This window comes from Herpailurus yagouaroundi, unplaced genomic scaffold (assembly GCF_014898765.1).
Source record: "Herpailurus yagouaroundi ecotype Mexico unplaced genomic scaffold, PumYag 181, whole genome shotgun sequence".
Taxonomy (NCBI): Eukaryota; Metazoa; Chordata; class Mammalia; order Carnivora; family Felidae; genus Herpailurus; species Herpailurus yagouaroundi.
This window is the reverse complement of record NW_024412412.1, coordinates 25,253,773-25,279,368: the sequence shown is the minus strand read 5'-3', so window position 1 is coordinate 25,279,368 and position 25,596 is coordinate 25,253,773. Positions and strand designations below refer to the sequence as shown.

General features: G+C 39.9%; 1 protein-coding gene across 6 annotated transcripts in view; it reads left to right on the top strand.

The window, feature by feature from the left end:
* The window catches only part of TRMT9B (tRNA methyltransferase 9B (putative)), a 71,090-nt gene extending 45,494 nt beyond the window's left edge, over window positions 1-25,596 (top strand). For 4 of the 6 annotated variants that reach the window (XM_040490126.1, XM_040490128.1, XM_040490125.1 and 1 more), the window contains exons 3-5: window positions 11,746-11,954; window positions 17,757-17,930; window positions 24,229-25,596. In XM_040490126.1, coding sequence (XP_040346060.1) covers window positions 11,801-11,954; window positions 17,757-17,930; window positions 24,229-25,259 — 1,359 coding nt within the window. In that variant the 5' untranslated portion in view covers window positions 11,746-11,800 and the 3' untranslated portion in view covers window positions 25,260-25,596. Of the gene's footprint in view, window positions 1-11,745; window positions 11,955-17,756; window positions 17,931-24,228 lie in introns of those variants that run through there. The other 2 variants (XM_040490129.1, XM_040490130.1) reach the window with 2 other exon arrangements.

Genomic DNA, 25,596 nt, shown 5'->3' with positions numbered 1-25,596 from the left:
ATGCAAACCTAATTAGGCCCCGTGTCTCTACTTTTAAATTTATGATGATGTGATATAAAGGAAGCTGGAGTTTATTTTTGCACTAGGCAATAAAAACCAGTTTGAAAATAGTTGTACAGGGTAAGTTAAAATTGCAAGAATATATTTAGTATTTTTTTAGAGAGGAAAATGCTTTTCTCATAAAGAGCGTTATTAAATGATCATTTTTATCATAGAAAAGTTTGCTAGCTGTACTTGGAGGTAATATGTAGATGTTAAGTTTTAAGGATTGTGGATTAAAAGGTTAAAAAAAACAAACCACAAACACTCATGTATTTTTTTATAATCAAGTCTTTGAACTGTCCTGACCAACTTGTGTTGTTGTGTTAGAATTGCAGTTTGAGGGGAGCCTGGGTGGCTCAGTCGGTTAAACGGCCGACTTCGGCTCAGGTCATGATCTCGCGGTCCGTGAGTTCGAGCCCCGCATCGGGCTCTGTGCTGACAGCTCAGAGCCTGGAGCCTGTTTCAGATTCTGTGTCTCCCTCTCTCTGACCCTCCCACGTTCATGCTCTGTCTCTGTCTCAAAAATAAATAAATATTAAAAAAAAAAAAAAAGAATTGCAGTTTGAGTAGGTCTTTGAAATTTAAAGCAGCATTGTGTTCTCTTTTTTAATATTGTGTCTTCTGTGGGATTTAGAAATGAGAACAATTTAAATGCTTACGCTTGCTTTTAGTTACAAAAATGTGACTTCTGCATGCCTATGGTAGGTCTGTAAAACAAGGGTCTACCAGGACAGGAAATCCTGAAATACAAAACACAACTGGGAAAGCTCGGTCTTAGCCCTGTTTCCCCCCAGTGCCTGTTGCCCCCTGCAGGGCATTTATGATTTCTGATCAAAGACTCGAGCACCTGTTTGTCTGGAGTAAAGTATTGTTGTCTTGCAGAAGGAGCGAAGGAAAGAGCTTAATGATACATTGATTCTACAGTTAATATTGAGTGTCTGCTCTGTGCTGAGCATTATCCCAAGCACTCTGTGATATACACAAGAGGTCATGTTCTAGTTCCTGCCCTCCAAGAGCTTCTAATCTAGTTGGGCACATATACAAAGCTGAGAGTTCAAGATGGTATCAGGAGAAATGTCCTAAGAGTGACAGAGATAATAAATATGCAGAACACAGAAAGAGTGGGGGAGCTGGTTTATACCTATGGCTCTCCATGAAGTCTTTATGGAGGCGGAAGAAGCTTGCTAGACATTGAAGGCCAGGTAAGATTTTGGAAGGGGAAGGTGATAGAGCATTTCAGATGACAGAGAACAGTCTGTTGGCTTTAGCAAAGACCTGAACGAGGAGCTCTTTTAAGACCCACTCAGGGAAGGGCGAGTAGAGGTCTTTGGGTAGAATCCGAGAATTTGAGATATGGTAGCACCAAGATATAAGATCCGGGAACACAGACTGGGACCTGGTCATGGAGGGCTTTGAATGCCAGACTAAGGAGTGCAAGATTTTTCCTACAGAGAGCAGAGGCCCCTGAAAAGTTTTCAACAGGGAGGGGATATTATTAAATGGCCATTATTAGAAAATTATCCAGCAATGGCGGGAAACAGAGATTCTAAACTGCTTTTCTTGGGTTCATGGAGGGAAAACGACAAGCTGCAGCCATGAAGCCAGGAGTAACACATATGCTGGGTGGTCCCTGCAGCCACCTCTTACTACAAGAGCACAAAGTGTCGCCAGCAAGTTAATGAGGAGGAGGGGTGCAACTCCCAGTGTTATGGACACCTGAGATGAGGCGGGGGAAGGCAAGGGGGACAGAGAGACCGGAAAGTTGTAACAGCAACTCATATACTAGGTTGTGGCAGAACAAAACAGAAAGGCAGGAGACGGCAAAGATGGCGGGACTACTGCACCTGTGGTCTTCTCTTAGGCTAGCATGGTTCCCACAGGACGCTGCCATCCCAGTGTCCCCAGTGCCCCAGGGCTCCGACAAGGGTCTCTGCATCTGTTTGGGGCAAGTCCTGTCGGAACACCGGTGACCACGGTGCATCTCCTCCACTGTGGCACCCCGAGGTGCATGTTGTGGTCGCAAAGACACATTCAAGTCCGTAACGAAGTCCGTTGGCAGCAAACGTCAAAACAAACTCTCCCTCAGGCACGAAGGACGGATTTGTTGGGAGTGTACTGAGTAGCTGATAGAAGAAAGAGCTGCAAACCAAACCTCAGGAAAGGCAGCCCTTGGAAGCAACCCCGAGGATCTTTCCTTTAGGCTTGTGCCCTAAGTGATTGGGCTCCGACTACCTCTTATCAGTTTCCCAGGGGAGAGAGAATGACTGTCCTAGATCGCATCACATGTCCACCCCTGGTGTATGTGACCAGCGGACCCCAGCATCACTTGGAATCTGAGAGAGGGGCAGTTTCTCAAAGGAAGAAAGGATAAGCAGAAGTTTTTAAAAGTATTTAACCTCTAGGGGCGCCTGGGTACCTCAGTCAGTTGAGCATCTGACTTCGGCTCAGGTCACGATCTCGCGGTTCATGGGTTTGAGCCCTGTGTGCTGACAGCTCAGAGCCTGGAGCCTGCTTCAGATTCTGTGTCTCCCTCTCTCTCTGCCCCTCCCCTGCTACTACTCTGTCTCTCAAAAATAAATGAAACATTAAAAAAAAAGTATTTAACCTTCTAAAAGTTCTGGGATTTCAAATAATGGTCATAAGTTCATGGCTTCAGGCTTGGGGAGAAATCAGCTCTTTTGCAGAATCTCAGATTCCCAATATTATTTTTCCATAACTACCTTTGGCAGACCCTCCGCTCTTCCAAACTAAAGTTTTACTATTAAAAAACAGACAGACAAATAAACAAGTATTAACCAGAAAATCACCTCCAGCAATCCCTTCATGCTTTAGGGTCCACACATTAGTGTCCTTTCTCCCTCCCACTCTCCTTTTTTTTTCCTTTGGTAGCAGTCCATTCTTCAAACACATCAAGTGGACTGAAGCGATTTGATTTTTATGCCCTACTGGTATTAGAAACAGGGCCTTAAGAAACAGTGCCGTGCCCAGCTTTGGGTGATCTTTGAATTGATGCTTCTTGTAAGTGCACTTTAACTGAGTTCTAGGGTGGCAATCCCCACTTCTAGTGCACTCATTTGGGGAAGTGTTACTTTACATACAAGCAGGGCTCACGATTTCCTTTTTAACAATTTCCAGTTACACTGGAAATGAACATAATATATTAACCGCCAACGTAATACAATTCCAGACTTCTAGAGCAAGGGTTTTTAAGCTTCTTTGGCATTATTTTGAACGTTAATTTTTTAAAACAAGGGTCTAAACAAATCTCAGTAACAAGTTGTCAGAGTCTAACTTCTATGATTAATGGTAATACATTCTATGAACAATAAATATTAGAATGTATTAACTTGGTTCTGAGCCCTAATTGAAATAGATATAAAATTAATAAAAACATAAAATTCCATATTCTATCTCTTCTTTCCTATTTGTTTTTAATTTTTTTTAAAACGTTTATTCATTTTCTGAGAGACAGAGCATGAGCAGGAAAGGGGCAGAGAGAAGGAGACACAGAATCTGAAGCAGGCTCCAGGCTCTGAGCTGTCAGCACAAAGTCCGATGCAGGGCTCGAACTCACCAACTGAGAGATCGTGACCTGAGCCAAAGTCAGACGCTTAACCGACTGAACCACCCAGGCACCCCTCTTCTTTCTTATTTTTATCCCTATAAAATTGGAACTCTTAGATCTTTGTCTACTTTTCCTCCTTTCCATGTCTTGATTCTTCTGTATTAACCTATAGGAAGCACACGGTCATCATTTGATGTATATTTGTCTTCCTTTTTCTTCTCTTTTTCTCTTCCCCTAGTGCCTTTCTCCTTTTCCTTGTCATTCCGTGTTTCTCCTTTAAAAAGAAAAACTGTATTGGCTCATATTTCTGGCTCCTTTCTTTGTTTTGGGGGAGAACCCTGTTTCTTCTGTTACGTATGCGTTGTTCAGGAGATTAACTGTCCAAGTATCAGGCTCCAAATTGCTGTTTCCTTGGTTCCAAGGCTTATAAATATTGTGAAATCATTCAGAAAGATTTTATTCTCCAATAAGCTCAGCAGGTTTTTCCAATAAGTGTACTCACAGACAGCCACATAAACAACTGGCTAAACATTCCAGCTGATCGACATAGGAGTAATAAATCAGGGAATTTCAGTTTGTCCAAACATTTCTAACAAAGTACTGAAGTAGCTGAGAAGTGTGCTAATGACTCACAGTCACAACAGAACGAGGTAATTAGAGAATGATGGTAAGTAAGAATGGGACCCACACACTGTTATAAGCTGAGGATAAGGCAGCATCCTTCCTGGATTCTTTACATAATTTCTGTTCCCATCCATTTATTGAGATCCCTAATCCTCATATATCAATTAGTTGTGACTTGGAGGCTGTAGCTAACATAATTCATCCTTAATTTCACATCGAATGTTTAGAGAAAGCTATTCAGTATCTAGTAAACACACGATTCTAATGTTGGTAAAATGAGTTTCTTTTCTTGAGTGGACCAATGGGGTCACTGACCTGCTGCTGTAATATCACATCTTTTCTAAGAGCAAATATACTTTTTTTTCACTGGTTACTGGATAATCTGACATCAGACATCATCTTAAATTATTAAGAAATCCTCAGTTAATTTCCCTATACCGTCTCCATAAGGGTTGCCAGCAAGGTGTTTGTGAATCAGAATTATTGTGTGGGTTGTTGAGGTCATAGTGCTTGGGTTCACATGGCAAGCACTGGGTTTATCTGTGTTTCTTTAGGTCTTTTTTATGTTCTTCAATAAAGTTTTATAATTTCATTCCAAGAAAAAAGAGAAAAGAAATCCTCAGTTAAATTTATTCTGAGCTAAAAACGCGCTCCGCAGTTTTTTGTACATACTATTACAATCTAATTTCATGGGGATACTGCCTTGAAATAAAATCCCCACTCATCTTTGAACCTAGTAATCTCCAGTTTCTAGGTGTCCCCAAGAAGGCACTGAGTGGCATTCATTCATCCTGGGAGTGGCAGGACACAGCTGAGAAAGAATACTCTGCTCAGCTTTGAGTTTTAAAATGCTTTAAAGTACATAGTAAGACAACTGTCTGAAAGTGAAAGGGTTTTCTTAATTGAAATATAGAGAAAAGTACATGTAAGTGTACACAAAATAAGCACACTTGTGTAACCAGAACCCAGATCAAGACATAGAATATTATCCGCACCCCAGGACAGTTCTCCCATGCTCCTTTGCAATTACACACCTCCTGGTAACCATTATCCCACTTCTAATGGCAAAGATTTGTTTTACCTGGTTTTGTACTTTCCATAAATGGAATCCTACACTTGATACTCCTTGTGTCTTTCTCTTTTACCATTACATTTATGAGATTGATCCATCTCATTGCATATAGTCACAGACTTTTCATTCTTGTTGCTCTACAATATTTCATTGCATGAATCCATTACAATTTATTTGATCATTCTACTGATATTAGGCATACAGATAGTTTCCATGTTTGCGCTCTTTTGAAGAGTGCTATGTGGAAATTCTGTCTCTTGGTGAACATGTGTGTGCATTTCTTTTGGATATGTATACACATACATAAAGAGTAGAATCTCTGAGCCACAGGATATGCATAGGTTTGGCTTTGGTTGTCACTTGCCAAGTAATCTTCCAAACAAGCTGACACGGTTTACATTTTTACTAGCAGCACATTCTAATTCTGGCAGCCCCATGTTCTCACCAACACTTCATATTCTCATTTTTCTTCATATTAGCCATTCTCTCATGTAAGTGTCACACTGTGGTTTTATTCTGCAACTGCCTGTTATGATTGAAGATGAGAACTTTTTCATGTGTTTCCTGCCCATCTCCTGCCCACTGTGAAGTTCTGGGTGGGGGGAGGGTTGCCCATGTTTATATTGATTTATCGGTCTCTTGATTAATGATGTGGAAGAATTCTTTGTATTCTGGATACAAGTCCTTCGTCAGATGTACGTACTGTGACTATCTTCTCACATCCTGTGGGTTGAATTTTCACTCTCCTACTAATGTTTTAGTTTTAATATAGTCTAACTTATTTATTTTCCCTTTTATGGTTAGTGCTTTCAAGGACCTGTTCAAGAAATCTTAACCTACCTCAAGATTCTATAGATGTTCTCTCTCTTCTTCTAAAAGCTATATTGTTTTACCTCATAGCAAGAGGCTTTAATTCAGAAATATACTCAGTAGGTATTTTGAGATGGAATTAAATAAGAAAAAAAAAACACAAGTGTTTTCCATTGAGCCAAAACATGGAACACTGACTGCAGAGAAAATAACGGTGCAGAAAGAAACTCAGGATAAAATGTAACAGAAGTTCCCGTCACAAACAAAAGACAAATCCCTTCTGGTGATTGGGCCATGAGTTTAGAGGCTATTACCTCAGTCTCTGAGCTGACTTTCCAGGAATGGTTACTATAGACACTGTTCTGACGATACGCAGCTATAGTGACTCCTCCCTAAGGACAAGGAGCCACTCCTGGGGATAAAACAAGGTCTCTCAGCGTTCCCTGTGTTCTCTGTAGGTCAAGTGCAATGTCTCATCTCCTTGATGAGATGCTAGGAAAAGCTTTTCTCGTGAAGCCTTTTCAACTCCTCTGAATATTTTTACTGTTTATACATTTGTGTGGTACGTGTATAGTTTGACAACAATCGCTAGAAGTATTTCATCTTTTGGTGCTCACATCAAATCTCAAGGTTGCGTTTGGAATTGTGGGTATTGGACATATGTCTCAGTGTGCACCCATACATCCCGGTTTCTTTACCCAGAAACATGGCATTAAGAAAAACGAAAAGGTGGGAGGGATGGCTTACAGAGGGGCAAAAGGAAACTGTGTGGGTGATGGCTATGTTCATTATCATAATTGTCTCATGGTGCCCAAGGTATGTACATCTAAAACTTACCAAATTGCACACGTTAAATATGTGCAGTTAGTCATATGTCAGTTGTACCTAAACTGTTAAAAATAAAATAAAAAAAATAAAAAAATATATATAGTTTATTTGGCTGGAGTTTCATTTTCCATTTACTCATTAAATGTGGTTAGACCTGTTATATTTAAATCTAGTGCTAAGCAAAGATGTATATTTAACGTTGTTTCTTTAGTAGTCAGAATCTGGTAGAGTTACTTAAGTCATTATAATACTTGGTAGACTATGAAACACATCGATTTAGGGATGAAGGAAATTACATTTATTTGAGAAGTTTGGAGAAAACCACAGGCAAAAGTCACTTCTTGGCTCACAATATTAAATTAAGTTTTAAAAAGTGGGATATAGTACTATATCCTGTTTTCTCCCAATTTTGTTACATCTATAGTAAAGAGGAAAATGTTAACGTTTATGAAGAAAAAAGTAAGATAGACTCACATAGTCACAAGGTCCCTTTTAATAGCATAGGACTGATAGTCTTTGTTTTATCATTACCTATTCAGCATTTATGATGAGCTGTTTATTCCCCCCTTTTTTGGCTTAAAACACACATCCTGTCTGTCCATTAAGAGAAATCGCTCGGTGTGGGGGCGGGGGGTGGTGTCCTACATCGCTATTTCCATGATTTTGCAGAGACACGGAAAAGGGTACTGGAGCTATAGGCCAGCTCATAAAGCTTCTCCCCAGGTGTAATCCACATCTTTTCTGATATTTAATGGTCAAAACAAGGCACATGGCTTTGCCTGAATGCAGTTGAGTGGGGAAGTGCTATCCTGATCACATGCCCAGAACAGGACATCTAAACATGTGTGACTTCTTAATGATGACCCGGTGGCTAGAAGAATTGCTGATGTCCTTCTCTTTGTACCTCTCTCCATGGGAAATACATCAAGGCACTGACCTCTTTTGTTAGTTTCCTATCACTTTCTCTCCTCTCTTCCATTTTCTAAGGACTACAAACTAGAAGTAGAACAGAAAAAGAAAGCTCTTGGTAGAAGTAATGCTGAACTAGAGAGGACTCTTGTGCTGGCCAGGTCAGAAACCCAACAAGAGTAAGCACAAAGGGGAACAGACTGACCCTGAGTTGGGTAGGAGGAGTAGCCCCCAGGACTGCAGGAACCAAAGTTTCCGGGAGCAGAACCAGGATTTTATGCTTGCCATGATTCTTTTTCCCACCGCATTGGTCTCTCATCTATTCACTTTGCCTCACTTCATTCTCTTCTACCAAAGACAGATCTTTGCTATGTGGGGAAAGTTAGCCACTGGCAGCCCGACCTTCACATCTTTACAGCTCTGTGATGCCAGAGGTGGGGCCACTTGTTCTTTAGCTCCACACGGAGCTATCTCAAGGAAGGACTCTGATTGGCTCACCTTGCATCGCCTTGAACCAATGATTGTGTCCCGGGATAGAGATACCATGATTGGCCAGGCCTGGGTCCCCTGCTCATCCAGGGAGGACAAGATACAAATTATCGGAAGAAAAGGGGTTGTGACAAATAAAATAATATCTACTCTAAAAGATATGCCTAGAGGGATCTTTTAAAATTATAAAACCAGGGGTGCTGGGGTGGCTCAGTTGGTTAAGCCTTGGACTTTTGATTTTGGCTAAGGTCATGATCTCACCATCATTGGAGGACGCCCAGAGTCAGTCTCTGTACTGGGCATGGAGCCTGCTTAAGATTCTTTCTTTCTTTCTCTCCCTCCCTCTGCCCCTCCCTTACATGTGTGCACTCTCTAGAAAAAAAAATTAAAAATTAAAACAAATTTTAAAAATTGTAAATCCAATCATGTTACCTACCTCCCCCAACCCATCTACGAACTTAAAACTATATTTTCTACTTTCTATTGCACTTAAAATAAAATACAAATTAGTGCTTTGAATTTTCAGTGTATTACTACATCTGACTTCCCCTTACCTTTCAAATTATTTTCCCTTCTCTCATGACTCACCAACAAGGCATCAGCTAGCTACAAGGGCCTAGAATTTGACAGCCCACAGGTTAAAAAGCCTGGCTAAACCTAACCCTATCTCCCTAGCTTCACCCTGAACCCCACTCGTATTTTATAGTACCAACCTCACTAGCTTAATCACATGATCTAATCCACAAGGAATTTGCTTATATGCATAAAATTCATATGGAAAATATTGCAGGAAATTTAAATCCAGTGTTAAAAATGTCACCTTGGATAGCCCCAGCTCCACAAATCAGTTTCACAGCTAATCATTCTGCAGTATATACTCTTAACTGTAAAATACAATAAAAACAAAGTGGACTTATATTGTTCACACACTTTAAAAGAGCTCCTTGTTTACAGTAGAGGCCAGGCAGTTTGGGAGAGGACTTAGTGAAAGGTCTCCAAGGGGTACTGTTCAGATACTACAAATTCTGATCTTGCAGGTAGAGCCAGATTGAAGATAATTGTGTTTATGTTGACTGCCAATTACTATGTGCAAGTAAAAGAAAGTAAAATTTATTTGTTTTAGGGTTCCTCCAAATTGTATTGCCAGATGATTCCTTGAGGGAAAAAAAAATTTAAGCAGACGTAAGTCTACTGAGATGTTGATTAAAAAGAAAAGCGCTCAGTGTTTGGTTTTTTCTGGTGTGTAGGCAGTTATAGCCGGCCATATGTTTACTTTGTAAATTCCAGTTGAGGGTGCAATATAAGCTGTTTCAGTTTGGGTGGAAGTTTTGTCAGACCTCACAAATGAGATTTGTACTCTGTTAGGAGTTTGCCAGATTTTCCGCAGGGGCTGTGGGCAGCCCGTAGTAATTAAGGATAGTCTACTGCTCATTTGTTTTCTTAAGAGTCAATCCTGAAAATCTCTTCCTTGCCATAGAATGGATGATGGAATTGAAATAGCATCATTTGGTGATAATTATAGTAATAACTGTTTGGGGCAAGCATCACCAATGGATAGGATGCTACAACTGGTGGATGAGAGTATGAGAAACAGGATATTTATGTTGTCTCAAAGTATCTCTCCACAAGATATTTCTTTCTTTCTTTTTTTAATGTTTATTTTGAGAAAGAGAGAGAGACAAGTAGGGAGGGGCAGAGAGAGAATCCCAAGCGGTCTCTGCTATCTCAGTGCAGAGCCCTATGCGGGGCTCAAACTCACGAACTGTGAGATCAATGACCTTAGCTGAAATCAAGAGTCGGATGCTTAACCGACTGAGCCACCCAGGCACCCCTCTCCACAAGAGATTTCTTAAATGCAAAGGAGGGTAAGAAGGGAGGTACTTTGCAATAACTAATCAGATACCATCTTGCTCAAGTGCTTTCTACTTTCCAGGGTAGGACTGGTGAGGGGGACGGAGGGTGGGGAGCGGGACACATAGGCTGTCTGCTGTCTAGAGACTGTACCCCTCTCTTGTCACTCTTTCATCTTCAAGCTTGTGAGTGTATCTCTTCCCACACTCCCCAGGGTCACTCCCTTTTCTACCAAACCCAGTGCCACCCTCTGGACTCAGGATTAGTCAGTTCTGCCTGTGTTTGTTCGTTATTGAGTATCTGCCGTGTGCAAACTCTGGCAGATTCGGCATTAAATAAGGCGAGCCCTTGAACTCTAGCATCTTCCAGCCAGTGCTAGAGGCAAATATCCAATGAATGATTATAGCCCTTTGTGTTGGTGGCAGCGTGCACGGGATGCACGGGAGTAAAAGGGGCAGGAGCAAACTAGCTGATACGCACCAGTGGGGCCAAGTGGGTTCTTAAATGATTGAAAATACTTTCATATTGATTGGTAAAAAGCTACAAGCTGAGCCCCTGGCCACTTCCCTGGGATACTCTTCACTCACATGCCACAAGAGAATAATTCAAAGATTAAACCTAACCCAGCAGGGGCCTCTAAGACTGCTCTTTCATTTTCTCACTCCTTTCTGATTTCCTGATCCTGCATGAGAGGTCAAAGAAGGCTTTCTGCAAGAGGTGATGCTCATGTCAAGAATGAACGGAAGTTAGCCAGGCAAAGCATAAGTAACCGTTCAGGCCCCTGGATGAGAGAGAGTGTGTCGCGTCTGAGAAACCATGGGGCACTGAGCAATACAGCCTCATCTGATGCTAGGGAAGGGCGGTGAGAAAAAGCTTCAAGAGATAAGTTGAGGCCAGATCAGAAAGAGCCTTGTATGCCCTACTAAGATGCCTGAACTTGACTGGACAAGCTATAAAATGCCTTTGAAGAAATCTAAGATGGAAAACAACATTATTAGATTTCTGTTTTAGGAAAACAGTTGTGGATAGTTCCTTCCATAAGTGAAGGAAAGGGATTGAGGGGCAACCAAAATCTGTCCCCCCAAAATCTGTTTACGGCTATGAAAGTAATTCAGACAAGAGGCGAGCACCTTTTCTAAAGCTGGATCAGTAGGGAGATTGAGAAATGGTTAGCATCCAAAGACGTTAAAAAGGTCGAATCAATAGGGCTTTGTGATTGGATTGGAGTGATGAGCTACCTGTTATAAAATTTTAAAACTTCTCTAGCATTAAATAGAATGATTTTATCCAGGGTGAACCATTTGGTGAACCTTTTGTATATGCTTCCAGAATTAAGAATTGATCTTGTACAGGAACTTACACTGACTGGCTCATTTCCAAACCATTATTTTCTGAAGATATGCAGGTAAAAACTATGCATTTGCTAGTCTTTGGACAATTATGGTGGGGTTACAGTGCAGATTTTGTTATTTTCAGTTAAAAAAAAAAGTATAAGGACAGTATGACCTTGGCAGTTGTAGGTTCCTAATCTTAGAAAATCTGCATCCTCCTTCAGCTCCTTCTGCTGTGTACTCTGACTGGCATTTCTTGGGGGTGGCCCCATTCCCAGGATGGATCATGAAGCTGCCCAGCTGGAAAAGCAGCACGTACATGATGTGTATGAGGGCACCGCACCTTACTTCAATGACCTGCAGAGCAAAGCCTGGCCTCGCGTCCGTCAGTTCCTCCAGGAGCAGAAGCCGGGCAGCCTCATCGCTGACATAGGTAACCCCGGGGTTGTGCCACATAGTCTGAAATATATTCTATTGTGCCTTTCCTTTTCAGATTCATTTTACATTTTTGTTCTACCCAGAAGTCGAAAATTGTGTCCTTGGCCTGCCAGGACCTAGAGTATTCACTTTATAGCAGAAATTCATCAAGTCAGAAAGTTAGGAAACTTCCTGAAATCTACATTTATACAATGGTGACCTTTTCAAGAACCTCTGCATACATCCTCCCGCGAAATCGACCTGACATTGAATGAATAAATCATGACAAATGACTGCGGGTGAAACTGACCATTTGAAATGCAGAGCGACTCACATTTGTAAATAATGTTTTGGTGGCTCACCTTGAGCGGCTCTCATGCCTTCTACAGAAGAGCCAGAATTGTGGGATTACAAAAGAAGTCCTATAACCTCTTATTAATCTCATAGATCCTTTCCCTTAACTATTCTGTAGGTCTTTCATTATTGGAGCATATCTTTAATTAGGTCATACCTTCATAATCACTGATTTGCCTGGAAGACTTTGGCTCAGTGTCTTTCTGAATCAGTGGTAAACCACAACCCAGTAGATCTAAGACTAAGGTTTAAGACACGGTAGGGTTTCTATTTGAGGCATGTCCATCTAAAACTGTTTCCAGCAACTGCATGCAGACTGTGCCCAGAAGTCATAAATTTTTGTAGTTGTAAATTCCATCTGATTTGCCATTTACTGTAAATATTTATTCTAAATATTAGCAAGAGATATTAGTATTAGTCCCAGTGCCCAGGACTTTTAGCATGTTGAGGATGGTATGAGCAGTGTGGAATTTGGGGAAGGGGTGCATATCACGTAGAAATGGAGAGTCTCTGAAAAATCTAGCATGTCATTTTTTTTTTTTTTGGTAATTAAATGTGGTTTTAGAAGATACCTCAAGTTTGGAACTCTTACCAACCACAATGTTAGCAAAATGCCAGAATATTAAAATAGGAGAAAAGGAACCATTTAATAAGTGACTTTGGGATAACAGTATCATCACATGCTACATTCTCATATCTTACACCAAAAATTCCAAACAAAGATTTGGGTATAAGAAAATGAAATCATTAAAGGACTAGATGACTGACAATTAGATTTTTTTTTTAATATCCACTTAGGACAAAGGCCCCTCTGTAACACCAAGTCAGAAATCATAAAAGAAAATACAGTTGTTATTATTCACAGTCCCTATGTCAAGTTTATAAAATTGCCATGAACACTGAATTCGTGAATACTGAATTATGGTCCCTAAAAGAAATGTAGGTTTAGGGTTCCTGTGAGCCTCTGGTCACATTTTTGTCAACTGATCAATACCTAACCTTGTTTCATCTGTATGTCTATTTGAAGACACATTATTTACTATATAGTATAGATTCATTAACATTGAACTCAAGGCCAACACATTATAACTCAAGCCTGAACAAAGTTTATTTAACATGTATATCTTGTCCATAAGGCTCGTGATAGCCTTCTTGGGCTTAGGAACCCTACACACCACTTGAGCCCTATGCTCAGAGGCCATTTTAAACAATGAAATCATTGTGCAAAGCACAAAAATGCAAAAAAAAAAAAAAAAAAGTGCCACTAAATAGACCACATAAAGGACCCTTGTTGGTAGGGTGAGAACCAAAATAAGACATGGGTAATGGGCCCCCTAGACAACTCAAATTTTTCCAAAATTTTTGCTGTTCTATACGCTGGCTTGTTGGTAACCACCGTGCAGGTGCTTGAGTATTGATTTGGGGGTAACAAATAAATTTTATCCAGCAGGTGAACATGCAAATACAGAACCTGTGAATAATGAAAATGGACTGCATTGATATCTTTGACCATATAAAAATTTAAAAGTTCTACAAGGCAAAAATCTAGACAAATATATAACTGAAGTTAAAAAAAAAAAACAGACAACTGAGTAAAAATATCTGTAACTTATCTAATAAAAATACTGGATCATTTGCTTCACCTACAGAGCATTCTTCAAAGTCAGTACAAAAGAATATGGTGAACAATTCAAAAGAAATAGTGAGGAAATGATATGAACAAACGATGAAAAAAAGGAGGAATCCCAATTGCTGAAAATTTTTTGATAGGTAACCCACTTACATGGCTCCGTAACAAAGGTACATAGGGGCGTACAGTGAAAAGAGCATCCCGTCCCAGTCCTGTGGCACCAAGTAACCCATGCCAGAAGCAGTTGGCTTCTTGTATAATCTCGAGAGAGTTCACTTAAGTATATTTGTGCATACCAGCGTATATATGGGTGAGTTTCCTTCTTTGATTATGCAAATGGTGGTATGTTCTACAAACTGTTAGACACCTAACTTGCGTTTCCTTTAATATCTGGTGGAGATCATTCCATGTTTGTGCTTACAGAGCTGCCCAGTATTAAAGCTGCACACCATTCTCTGATAATAGCACCGTACTGACAGATATATGGTGTTTGCCATATTTTGCTACTACAAATTATGGTACAAATAATATTCCTTGGATGCCCCTGTGCAAATTCATAATCATATCCAGTAAATATTTTTTTTACCCATTTGTATCTTTCAAATTTTGTGCTTTTACATTTTTACTATTCAATAAATGAATGGTACTGTTTTGATTACACAAGGGGATAGGTTTTAAAATAAGAGTGAAGTTAAGAAGTAAATGAAAAAGAAAGACAAAAGCCCAAGGAGAGTAGAAGAGAAGAAAGTAAGCTAACACGACTATCTCCAAAAGGACATTTTTTTTTCTTTCCAGGTTTTCCACTTGGCTAAAATCAATGGTTTGTTATATTGGTCAACTTGACTGGTTACTAGATTAGCAATCCATAGTTAGTTACTAGTAAAACTTTGCATAAATAATCAACATCTGGCCATAATCAGGTTCCAGTTGCCTACAATTTTCTAGGCTGTTTTCACTATTTAAGTGGTGCAACTTTTAGTCGACTTAGATTTTATTCACCACAGCACCCCGTTCCCCATCATTCCATCACCGAGTTCCTGATGGAAACTAAGTCGTCTGGGCCAGTAACAGGAATCAAGTGAGCAGAAATTACAGCCTAAGTGAAAAGAACTTCGAAGATTCAAAGACAGCAGAAATCCAAAGTACTCTCAGGAAATACTATGATCTCTTCAATCATGACAATATGGCTACCTCAAATGGGCTAATCGCTTAAGGACATTAGATGGTTCATGGAGGGTGTTCTGGGGTTTGAGATCTTTGTTTAGATTAGTTTAGAAAACAGGAAGAAGACCAGAGCCAGATTCTTTTTGAGCAAGGTTACCTTTCTACCTGACATCAGAGACAACCGTCTGTCCTAATAGTATTAAAAATGGTATTTTTGTGTACATAACAAAAATTTCCTTTTCAGTAATTAAGATTCCCTTTGCCTCTTAACTCTATGTGTTTATTCCCAATCTCTGCAGTAAGATTTAATTTACTAAGTCATTCCCTATTTACCATTCCTTCACGGAGTCAATAAAAATTTAGAACTCTTGCTCCGTGGCAAGCACCATGCCTACAGAATAAAACATATCCCTTCATCTCTGCTTTCAAGAAATGTATATAAAATGGGAAATAAGTAGGCTTTACTCTTGTCTTTCCTACGGGAAAAGAGAATTCTGTTTCAGATAAAGGTCTTAGCAAAAACTCTTAATTTAAAAAATGTAGTTGTTCCTGCAAACTCGAGAGGAAACATTCAAATTAGTTATTTCTAGCAAACACTCGCCCACCATGCACCAAAACATTTTGTTGAATTGAGGCAATTATATTTTCTTCTTTGAGTGTGGTACAGAATAGAAAATAGAGAGGAATGTAAGCACGCACTCTGTTAGCTCTCTTCAATACTGTGAAAGGTTATCATTTAATGAGATTTTGTAAAGCCGCATGACTTGTGTACTGGAGCTTGCTGCCATATCAAAAATGTTTGATATACTTCTTGCACATTTAAGATAATGGGGTCACTAGACTTGGCAGGAGTTCTGATTTCCTCATTAGGATAAAATCTTCCCCTCTCTATCGTCTCAGTGTATGCAGTTGGAAAATAAATAATTGCATCATGTCTGCGAGATCCACCACTATGCTTCAAAATGAATGCCATCAGAAACGAAAATGGGATAAATCGAGGGTGCCATGGGCCCTAGACGGTGATGCTGAGATTTGACAAGGACTGGGTTGCCTCAGTATTGCCAGACGCCCTCTGAACACTTCCCTCTAGCTCTAATGGTCCATGAACCTGTTCTTTCTGTTTTTACTTTTTAATTCCTGAGTTAATGTACAATGTTATATTAGTTTCATGTGTACAATGTCATGATTCAACAAATAAAAATAACCCCCAAATAACCCCCAAAACAAAAACAACACAGCGATTCAACAGTTCTATACGTTACTCAGCGTTCGTGACGATAAGTGTTACTCTTAATCCCCTTCACCTGTTTCACCCATCCCATCTGATAACCACCAGTTTGTCATGAACCTGTTCTTATTAGTCGAAGGTAATTTTCTCTTTCATTTTTCTAAATGTATCCTCTGAGCCAATTAAAAATAAAAAAGCAAACACATTTGCCAGATTATTTTCCTTCAACCAGGACCATCATCTTTGAAATATTCAGGATTGCAATTTTAAAGTACTTTGTGAATCCTATTTTCCTCATAACTCCCCTCAAATATTGGTTACTTTTCCTCATAAGTATTCTTAGGAACAGTGGCTATGACATCTAAAATATTTCTAAGACCCCAATCACATTAAAATGATGACATTGGAAATCTTGTTTTTATTCACGTACTTGCCACTGTCTCAGATGGCATCATCAATGAACTTTAATTATACTTTTGGTGTCTCATATAATTTTGAATGGCCTGCCATTTTGGAAGCAGCAAACTAATCATGCTTGAAGAGTGGTAGATATTTTTTCAGGGATATCAGCTCCCATGATATCTTTAAATATTTCTGAAAAAGGAATTCACTGCTATGTCCGTGTTACAATATAATACTAGGTATCAGACCCCAGAAGGTCTTGTTTCAAGATGGTTACTCACTCCTGTTACTTCCCTCTTCATCGTAGTATCAGATCTGATTGATCTAGATCTTTGGGTTGTGTAAATATTGAATTACTTGGGTCTCTGACAAATGAATGTCATAAGTGGTCTGTTTAAGAAGAAAAAAATAGCTCTAAAGCTTGTATGCTGAGTCAACAGAGATCATTTAAAACCAAGAACTGACAATAGATTGGATAAAAATTTCTCCAAATTCCCTTTTCATTCAAATTCCAAATTTTTGAAAAACGTGTTATGGTATAGATTGTTTTGTTTATATCCAATGAAAACGGTTGGCAGTAGTTTGTTTTATGGAGCCAGTAAGTGTTAAGAATGTCTGGAGAGATAACATGAGAATAAATGCCATCACGTATGGACTTCTGCATAATGAAATATGTATATGAGGGTAGTTTTGTAAAGGCCTGGGCACCATTCCTAGGGTACTAGGAAACTCAGCCACTGTCATGAGGCAGCTAACAGTTTTTGGTTGTGCTAGTGGGCCAATCCCTATGGACGTTACCTCATTAAATGTTCAATAAATGTTATTTCTTTTTCCCTATCCTTTTCCATCTTCTGTTATGGATGAACATATGTAAGTGCCCTCTGAAGATCTTTCTTTGGATTTTGTGAATATCTTCAAACCACGTTGTAGTCTGTCTCGGTTAGTTAATACAAAGTTATTTCTATTCCTTGTCGTAAGACAAACTGACCGTGTTTCACTTTCTGGGAGGACAGTATGTAACACAGGTTTTTCTCTTACAGGTTGTGGGACTGGAAAGTATCTTAAAGTGAACAGCCAGGTGTACACCCTGGGCTGTGACTACTGCGGGCCATTGGTAGAGATTGCCCGGAGTAGAGGATGTGAAGTCATGGTATGTGACAACCTTCATCTCCCCTTTAGGGATCAGGGCTTCGATGCCATCATCTCCATAGGAGGTAAGGCAGCCTGGTCACACGTTCCCTCTTCACCAGGACAATAACATTGCATGAATGGTGGAGGCCATTCTCACAACCCAACATTCATTCTTTGTAGAATCGTCAGTGTGATTCATTTCATCTAATTTTTAAAAATATTTCAACTGGATCATTTGACTAATCCCAAATGTACATAAGGTGCTACATAGGATTGTTTTCACTAAACTTTCAAACTGGTACTGTGTTCTGATGACTCATTCCAATTTCTTTTACTTAGAGAAAGTATTAGAGGAATTTTAGTCATTGAAATATTTCATACTCTGTTATACTGAAATGGAGCCAGGCTCTCCCAATGTGAAGTAGAACTTTAGAAGTCTTATTACCTACTTTAGGTCATGACTGTGTCCTTTATTAGCAGAACACTGTAAAACTCATGCACTGAATGTCACCCGGCAGGATGTGTCATCCAATCTGCTACTCACTGGTGCATGAGGGCACTGGGGAAGATGGCCCCACCCGGTCCCGGACTACATTAGTTTCACATCACTCGGCTCTCTTACTGCTAGAGATTGTTTATACTCTAGGGAATTTGTTCCTCATATTTTCCCAACAAGTGTGCCCCATAAAAACACAGTCCACAAATGAAAAGAAACAACAAAGACCTGTGCCTGAAATATACACAGATATGGCTCATTTTACTCAATACATGTAATCCTGAAACTTAGACTTTTAGTCCCATTGAAACGTGCTAGGGAACCTTGCACCAAGTTCTTTTGCAAAGAGGAAAATCTTGTGCAAAGCAAAAGATTTGCTCCAATACACTTAAAATTAATCTATTTGACTATAGATTACACACAAAGCAAGGTGATCCTATATAAAACTGACTGACTAGATAAAAACTGGGAGATAAAAATTCACGAGGAGACTGCTCTCTCCTGAAGGAAATGAGGACTTAATGTATTCAACAATAGATGGGGACTATATCTTTGCACAGTGAGGGGATGCAGGCCTGGAGGCCACAGCCTTGAAACTAGTCAGGACTGGCAGGACGTGGTTGCCATGGAAACCTGCTGTAGGCCAGCCCTACTTAGTTGCAGATGAAACGGTCAAGTCCATTTTGGGCATAAACATTATGAGGAGGGAGTCTTGTTACACCAAGAAATTCATTAAAGTGTTTTGAATCTTTAGTGGAAAGAAAGCTTTTGGGTTGGATATTCCACCTAAAGAATGAGAAATCGGGGAGAGGTCAGAGAAGTGTGTTCTTTGTTCTTTGTGTTCCTTTACATTAGTTTCAGAGGCTAAATGTTCGTTTACTTGAGTTTCAAGGCTGTGCCATGAGCCACTGTGGCGGGCACGGGGATAGCGCCCAGCCGTCCGACTTCTGGCAAATGCTCCATGTGTACGTGGTTAGGTGCTTCTCTGCTTCCAGCTTAGGTCTCCTGCGTTGTCCGCGGAAGAAATGCAACATACCTGGTTGCCGTCTTCTGAAGAAAAATGCTTCCTTAGGTGGAAACACACCATGTATTTTTCGGAACTGTAACTGTATTAATGTGACGTGGTCATTTTCAGTGAGGTTTCACATTTAGAACTATATTATGAAAAATTTTGATAGTCTGTCTCTCTTATGTCTGTACATATTTACTTCCCGATTTAGAATTTTATGCTGGCACTTTTGCTAATCTTAGCATGAAGAAATATATAAATAAAGAGACATGCTTTTTCCATGACTCCTAATAATAATTTGAGAGGTCAACACCGTATCTAATTATACATTCCACATGTTTTTCTGACAGCTTGGAGAAAGAAACACTCTTTCCACTTAGTTTAATAGCTTGACAATTCTAACAAAATTTAGCAATATATTACAACAGTGCCAATCGACTACTTATTTTATGCCAGTCATTCTCGGCATGGGGTTATGGTGCCCCTTTCACCCTTGGGGGACACTTGTCAATGTCTGGAGACATTTTTCGCTGGCTCAACTGGATGTGTGTACAACCTCCTGTCATCTAGTGGCTGGCCCCCTGCAACAAAGAATTATCTAGCCCACAATGTCAGTAGTGTTGAGGTTGCAAAACTCTGTTTTACGCTTTCAGTTAAAGGAGACCTGCACATTGGAAAAGTCAAATGACAACACATCATAAAATATCAAGAATTAACAAGACTTTAAAGATGATCTTCTGTAACTTCCCATCGAATTCTAGAATCCAGTACTTGAATTCAACCTACCTATTTTCTGGGGTCTCAGCAAGAACATGTGGCTATAGTATACATATATTGACCAGTATTTTTTTAAGTTTGTTTGTTTGTTTATTTATTTATTTATTTTGAGAGAGAGAGAGAGAGGGAGGGAGAGAGAGAGCAAGCAGGGAAGGGGCACAGAGAGGGAGAGACAGAATCCTAAACAGTCTCTGTGCTGTCAGCACACAGCACAAAGCCTGAACTCATGAACTGTGAGATCATGACCTGAGCCGAGATCAAGAGTCAGACACTTAACCGACTGAGCCACCCAGGTGCCCCTATTGCATACTATTTTTGCCTTTAAGTTGTGATTATGCTTTTTAAACAAAAGGGGATTCTTTTTTTTAGCCTTTAAAAACTCCAATATAGTCTCTGGGAATGCAAGCTGGTGCAGCCATTCTGGGAAACAGTAGGGAGGTTCCTCAAAAAACTAAAAATAGAACCGCTCTACCACCCAGTAATTGCACTACTAGGTATTTATCCAAGGGATAAAGGTGTGCTGTTTCAAAGGGACACATGCAACCCCATGTTTATAGCAGCACTATCAACAATAACCAAAGTATGGAAAGAGCCCAAATGTCCGTTGATGGATGAATGGATAAAGAAGATGTGGTGTGTGTGTGTGTGTGTGTGTGTGTGTGTGTATACACACACACACATACACACAATGGAGTATTACTCAGCAATCAAAAAGAATGAAATCTTGCCATTTGCAACTACGTGGATGGAACTGGAGGGATTATGCTAAATGAAATTTGTCAGAGAAAGACAAATGTCATATGACTTCAATCATATGAGGACTTTAAGAGACAAAACAGATGAACATAAGAGAAGGGAAGCAAAAATAGTATAAAAACATGGAGGGGGACAAAACATAAGAGACTCTTAAATACAGAGAACTAACTGAGGGTTATTGGAGGGGTTGTGGGAGGGGGGATGGGCTAAATGGGTAAGGGGCACTAAGGAATCTGCTCCTGAAATCATTGTTGCACTATATGCTAACTAATTTGGATGTAAATTAAAAAAAAATTAAAAGAAAAGAAAAAAAACTCAATATAGTTTCCTGACATTTATAATTCATAAAAATGCATCTTCACATCCCATTTTGGTTACATTTATAATGTTTTTACATAGAATATACAGATGCATATATAATACATTTTTTATATAATGAAGAAATCTTCATTTGTAAAGTTTTTCAAAAAAAATTGGCCTAAAAGTTACTTAGTATTACATGTTAAATATAAATATTAAACAATATAAAAGATTCAGGTATTTCCTGGGTGATATTATGCTATTAAAGTGAATCATCACATAACAGATGTTTAAGGAACTATTATGTATAAAGACTTTCTTCCTTTAAAAAAAGACTTCTTTTGAAGCCCGGAATTCTAAAATGTTGAAGACATAGGTATCTGCTAAAAAGAGATTACTATATTAAAGTGGTCCTATTTTAATGATTTTTTTTTCCTTTTTTGGCCCCCAAAAGGAATGCAGTCAACTGTCATTATTCACAGTAATTATATTCTATGAAGTCTCCTCGAACACTTAATTAGCGAATACGGAGGCATTGCTCCCAGGGGAAATAAAGGACTAAGTTCCTGTGAGCCTCTCGTCACTGCATTTTTTGTCAACTGATTTGTACACAACCTTATTTTACATGTATTTCCATTTAAAGACAATTTATTCAATTTTGAACTCCTGGCAACAGCCCGAACGAAGCTCATCTAACAAGACATACCCTAGCCTTCTCACACTCAGGAACCCCACACAGCATTTAAGCACTATGCTCAGGGATCATTTTAAACAGCGAAATCACCAACAAAAAGCACCAATGCAAAGACCGTGGCACTAAACAGGCCACCAAAGGACACTTGTTGACAGGGAGAAAGCCAAAACAGGCAAGAAGAGGTCACCTTGCTCAACCTTAGATGGAAACACGCACATTGGGAGCTCTGTGCCACCACAAGCATGTCAAGAAATGACCAGGAAAACACTGAGAGTGCTGTTTTGGGGGCTACAAATACATTTTGTCAAGTAGCAAAATTTGCAAATATGAAATTTGCAGATAACAAGGGATGACCATATGTAGAAAATACACCCATAGACATTCTGGAGTGGATTAGATGCAAGTCATGGGAGATATTCACGGCCATGAATAGTCATAGATATGAACATTAGGATCATCCTACCTCTCTCCTGACCTCTGTGCCTCCTTTTAGCTCAGTGACCAAGACTCTGCCTCTAGAAATGTAAGCTTTCAAATTAACCATTGAAAAGGGCTCTCTGGTGGGGCGTCTGGGTGGCTCAGTCAGACAGGCTTCCAACTTGGACTCAAGTCATGATTTCACAGTTCCTGAGTTCAAGCCCTGCGTTGGGCTCTGTGCTGACAACTCAGAACCTACAGCCTGCTTTGGATTCTGTGGCTCTCTCTCTGCACCTACCCTACTCGTGTTCTCTCTCTCTGTCAATAATAAACAAACAGTAAAAAAAAGTGGGGGCTCTTTGGGAATTGGAGTGAGGAACACTCTGAGGCCTAACGAGGTCAAGTGATTGGTCAAAGATCACAAGGTGAGTTGCTGTCAGATCTAGGATAAAATACGCTGGCGTCCTGTTCGTCCAACCCATTTTCGCGTCATTGCACGTCTGGCTTCTCACGCCTCTGCGTGGCAGGACAGCGGATGCCAGGGCATGTGTGCTGTGTGAGACTGTGGGGACGAAAACCTGATTGGTAACAAGACCGCGTGTGCCTGTTGACTGATATTCCTTTGACAGCTTTCTCTATACAAGAATCTCATTTCAGATATTTACCATCTCCCTGTGGCAGGTAAACTAGAGATTTATTTGCCTAACACCACCGCTGCCCGCTGGACTATGGTGAGGGTTTCAGGAACCCTCCTATCCTCTATCTCTCATCTTACTACTCATACCTGAGCGTAGTGTCCAGACTTCCCTTGGGACTAACTTCCTTCCTGAGACACGGGGTAGGCCTTACCCCTCCATATGGAAAAACAATCTGATTTTTCCTCTTGACATAGTACTGGGATTGGACTCCTCTCAGAACTCAGACTGGCACTTTCCACACACTGATGAAAACACGCCTAATATTTTCATCATTAGATTGGATAAAGACAGTCTTACTTGAATTCCGCTTTTCTATATATTCCACTTGAATTCCACAATTCTATATGTTGATTTTTAAAAACACACCCACAGCTACTTTATATTAATATTTAAAAAAATAATAAGCAATCATTTGGACTTTTGCTAGGCTGGCTTATCTTTGCATTATCTAAGTAAGAAGACAATCATTAGCATTTTTCTCCACTTCTATTTGCTGTATAAATTTTATTAACATTGATTAGTGGTGTTAATCTTTTGGTGCATAAGAAGTATCAATCATTTGTTAAAGTAAATAATTATCTCATAGTCTTCCACTGGGAACACTTACCTAACAGTGCTCCCATGAAAATTTCATTAATTCACATTGGTCATCCTTCTACTTAACAAATTCATAGGATTCAGGAACTGGAAGGATTTGGAACTTACAATTTATGTATTTAGACAAATTTTTTTAATGTTTATTTATTTTTGAGAGAGAGAGAGAAAGAGCAGAGCACAAGCAGGGAAGGGGCAGAGAGAGAGAGAGGGAGACACAGAATCTGAAGTAGGCTCTGTCTGGGCTCTGAGCTGTCAACAAAGAGTCGGATGCCGGGCTTGAACCCACGAACCATGAGATCATGACCTGAGCTGAAGCTGGATGCTTAACCAACTGAGCCACAGAGGCGCCCCCACATTATTTAAGTGTATTATAGATGAACAAACTTGAAATCCATATACGTTACATAATTACCTAAGATTGTGTAGGAAGTATAGGAGCCCAAGATAAGAATTATATCTCCCCTTAAACAAGGCTTTGCTATACCCACCATGTGCCCTGCCCTGTAGGAAATAAAGAGGTTTTATTGTGTGTTGAAATTGCATTGTATGAAATTGCATTATATGTAAAATACTAGCATATAAATTTGAGAGTTTATGTATGTGTATACACATTGAAGTCTCGTTTCTTCTTTTTCAGTCATCCACCATTTTTCTACAAAACAGAGAAGAATCAGAGCAATAAAAGAAATGGCCAGGGTCTTAGTTCCTGGAGGCCAGCTGATGATTTATGTTTGGGCCATGGAACAAAAGAACCGGCACTTTGAGAAGCAAGATGTGCTTGTCCCGTGGAACAGGGCCTTATGCTCCCAGCTCTTCTCAGACTCCAGCCAGCCTGGGAGAAAACAGCAGTGTGGACATCCGGAAAGAAGCCATCTCTACCATCCTCCTTGTTCTGTCTGTAGCTGCTCTGTTTGTTTTAAAGAGCAAGGTCATTCCAAACGGTCCCACAGCATGGACTATGAACCAATGATGGCCAGAGCCTGTTGTGCAAATATCTCTGAGGAAGGAGAGGAAGAAAATGGATTCTATAACACATTCGGAAAATCTTTTCGTTCCTGGTTTTTCTCTAGGTCTTTGGATGAATCAACTCTGAGGAAGCAAGTTGAGAGAGTGAGGCCCCTGAAGACTACAGAGGCTTGGGCCAATAGCACCATATCGATCCAGCCTTCCAGACACTCCAGTTTAGACTTAGATCGCCAAGAGCCATTGTCAACAAGACAGCAAACTTCAGATGAAGATGTGTTTGTGGAGACTTCACAAAAACAGTTGGAGTGGCTGAGAGCACCAGCCACAAAGAGACATCTGCGTGGAGGCCAGCAAAGAGAAGTTAGGAGAAATGGAGATGGGAATTTTCTGGAAAGCACCAACACCAATGCGAATCGTGTGAACGCAGGTGATGTAGAAGAAGGCGACCCTTCTAGTAAAATACTGAGAAGGATTTCTGCAGTCGACTCCACAGATTCCAACCCAGATGCCACAATTTCTGTCGAAGAACAACAGCCCGACGTTTTGGATTCCAGAGCCTTGATGCGCTATTACCATGTGTTTCGAGAGGGTGAGCTCTACGGCCTGCTGAAGGAGAACGTGTCGGAGCTGCATGTTCTGAGCTCCGGGAACGATCATGGCAACTGGTGTATCATTGCCGAGAAAAAGGACAACTGCGATTGACCAGATCATGTTAGACAGTTCCTCCAAAAGATGGACCATGGTCTTTTCACAGGGTTTGGTATGGTTACCTGAATTTGCATCCAACTTTATTATTTTTAATGCATTTTTACTTTGCTTTGTAGAGATGATGACTTGATCATCTTTTAAATATTTGGATGAACACAGAGCCTGGCATGTAAAGCATTTGACAAAGGGTATTCATAAATTATTAATATAAAAGAAGCAGCAGTATAAAATGAACTTCAATATGGTGAGGATTTTCTTTTCCCTGAAAGGCGAAATTATGATAAAGATACATGTGTATCATTTTTCAGTATTACACGCAGATTCTAACAGA